The sequence below is a fragment of the Austrofundulus limnaeus genome, unplaced genomic scaffold, assembly GCF_001266775.1.
Source record: "Austrofundulus limnaeus strain Quisiro unplaced genomic scaffold, Austrofundulus_limnaeus-1.0 Scaffold778, whole genome shotgun sequence".
In the NCBI taxonomy this organism is placed as follows: domain Eukaryota; kingdom Metazoa; phylum Chordata; class Actinopteri; order Cyprinodontiformes; family Rivulidae; genus Austrofundulus; species Austrofundulus limnaeus.
This window is the reverse complement of record NW_013953180.1, coordinates 104126-106297: the sequence shown is the minus strand read 5'-3', so window position 1 is coordinate 106297 and position 2172 is coordinate 104126. Positions and strand designations below refer to the sequence as shown.

The 2172-nt window shown below is 56.1% G+C and overlaps 1 protein-coding gene across 1 annotated transcript in view; it reads right to left on the bottom strand.

Annotated features, from left to right (window-relative positions):
* The window catches only part of pi4kb (phosphatidylinositol 4-kinase, catalytic, beta), a gene marked incomplete at its 3' end in the record, with an annotated part of 25517 nt that overhangs the window by 13734 nt on the left and 9611 nt on the right, over positions 1–2172 (bottom strand). Inside the window, 3 exon segments of the mRNA XM_014028544.1 lie at positions 903–1012; positions 1257–1484; positions 1901–2128. Of these exon segments, the coding sequence (XP_013883998.1) occupies positions 903–1012; positions 1257–1484; positions 1901–2128 (566 nt within the window).

The window sequence follows — 2172 nt, the reverse complement described above, 5'->3', positions numbered from 1 at the left end:
GACCAGAGTCCAGAGACCAGTGACCAGAGACCAGAGTCCAGAGACCAGAGTCCAGAGACCAGAGCCCAGAGTCCAGAGACCAGAGTCCAGAGACCAGTGACCAGAGTCCAGTGACCAGAGTCCAGTGACCAGAGTCCAGAGACCAGTGACCAGAGACCAGTGACCAGTGACCAGAGTCCAGAGACCAGTGTCCAGAGCCCAGAGTCCAGTGACCAGAGTCCAGTGACCAGAGTCCAGAGACCAGTGACCAGAGACCAGAGTCCAGAGACCAGAGTCCAGTGACCAGAGTCCAGTGACCAGAGTCCAGAGACCAGTGACCAGAGACCAGAGTCCAGAGACCAGAGTCCAGAGACCAGAGCCCAGAGTCCAGAGACCAGAGTCCAGAGTCCAGTGACCAGAGTCCAGTGACCAGAGTCCAGTGACCAGAGTCCAGAGACCAGTGACCAGAGACCAGTGACCAGAGACCAGTGACCAGAGACCAGAGTCCAGAGACCAGAGTCCAGAGACCAGTGACCAGAGACCAGAGTCCAGAGACCAGAGTCCAGAGACCAGAGACCAGAGACCAGAGCCCAGAGTCCAGAGTCCAGAGACCAGAGTCCAGTGACCAGAGTCCAGTGACCAGAGTCCAGTGACCAGAGTCCAGAGACCAGTGACCAGAGACCAGTGACCAGAGACCAGAGCCCAGAGACCAGAGTCCAGAGACCAGTGACCAGAGACCAGTGACCAGAGACCAGTGACCAGAGACCAGAGTCCAGAGACCAGAGTCCAGAGACCAGTGACCAGAGACCAGAGACCAGAGACCAGAAACCAGAGACTAGAGTCCAGAGACCAGTGACCAGAGACCAGAGACCAGCTACACGCAGCTCAAGCCTTAGATCTCTGGTTGTGGTTGTGGTTCAGACCTGATGTCTCCAGCTGCGATGAAGACAGGTTCCTTGCTGTCCAGGCTGGTGATGCTGTCCACAGAGAACTGGCTGATGTTGTCACAGCTGTTGGTGTGACCTTCTGGAAGCTGGGGGGTTAAAACATTTGCAGCGTTACTTAGTGAATGTCCAACAACCAGAAGAGTTCTGATGTGACATGGTGTTCCACCAGGAGCAGGACTTGGTCCTCCTGCTGATGTGTGAAACAATGAGTTGGTGACGTGAAGACAGAATGCTCTGGTTCAACCACAAACATCTTTATTTGTTGATAAACAAACAACAGCTGTTAGGGTTGGTTCAGATGATGTCATCAGAACCTCCCACAGGACTCACCTCCACCTGCAGCTGTCCGATGTCGTCCACCGACCACGCCTCGTCGTCGTTGTCGTAGTTTGGGACGACAGAGAAGCTGCCGGCTCGCTGCTCCACCGTCATGCCGCAGTCCGCCAGGTTCTCCACAGAACGGGTGCTCCTGATCCGGTTCTCCGGGATTCGACTGGGGACGCTGGACGTTTCAAAGTTCTCACACTCCAGAACCTCCACGTAGATCAGGTAGGGGGCCTGAGGAGTCAGCACAAGACCCATGAGGTCATCATGAGGTTTCACAGAGAACAGATGCCCAGAACCATAAACCAGCTCCTTAGACTAGAAACCCTCAGTTGGACTCAGCTGGACCCACAGCTGGACTCAGTTGGACCCACAGCCGGACTCAGTTGGACCCACAGCTGGACTCAGTTGGACCCACAGCTGGACTCAGCTGGACTCAGTTGGACCCACAGCTGGACTCAGTTGGACCCACAGCTGGACTCAGCTGGACTCAGTTGGACCCACAGCTGGACTCAGTTGGACCCACAGCTGGACTCAGTTGGACCCACAGAGGTCCAGAGGTTTTCCCAGTCTGATAAAGGATTCTGAAGTTTTTCTCACAAACAGAATAAATCAGAGCAGGACTTCTGGTCCAGGTCCTGGTGTCTCACCTTGTCCTTTGAGTTAAGGACCACGGCCTGCGTGTGCGGGACCCGGACCACGTGGTGGTCGAAGGCGGCAGTGGCGAGCCAGACCCGGGCCGGCAGCTTGTGGTTGAGCAGGGACAGCTCGGAGATCAGACGCTGGGTCTTCTGTTCTTTGGTGGGCAGGGTGGCCAGGCGCTTCCCGATCCCCATCAGGGACTTGATGAACTCCCTCTGAGGGGCCAGACGGACCGGCTGCAACACACACACACACACACACACACACACACACACACACA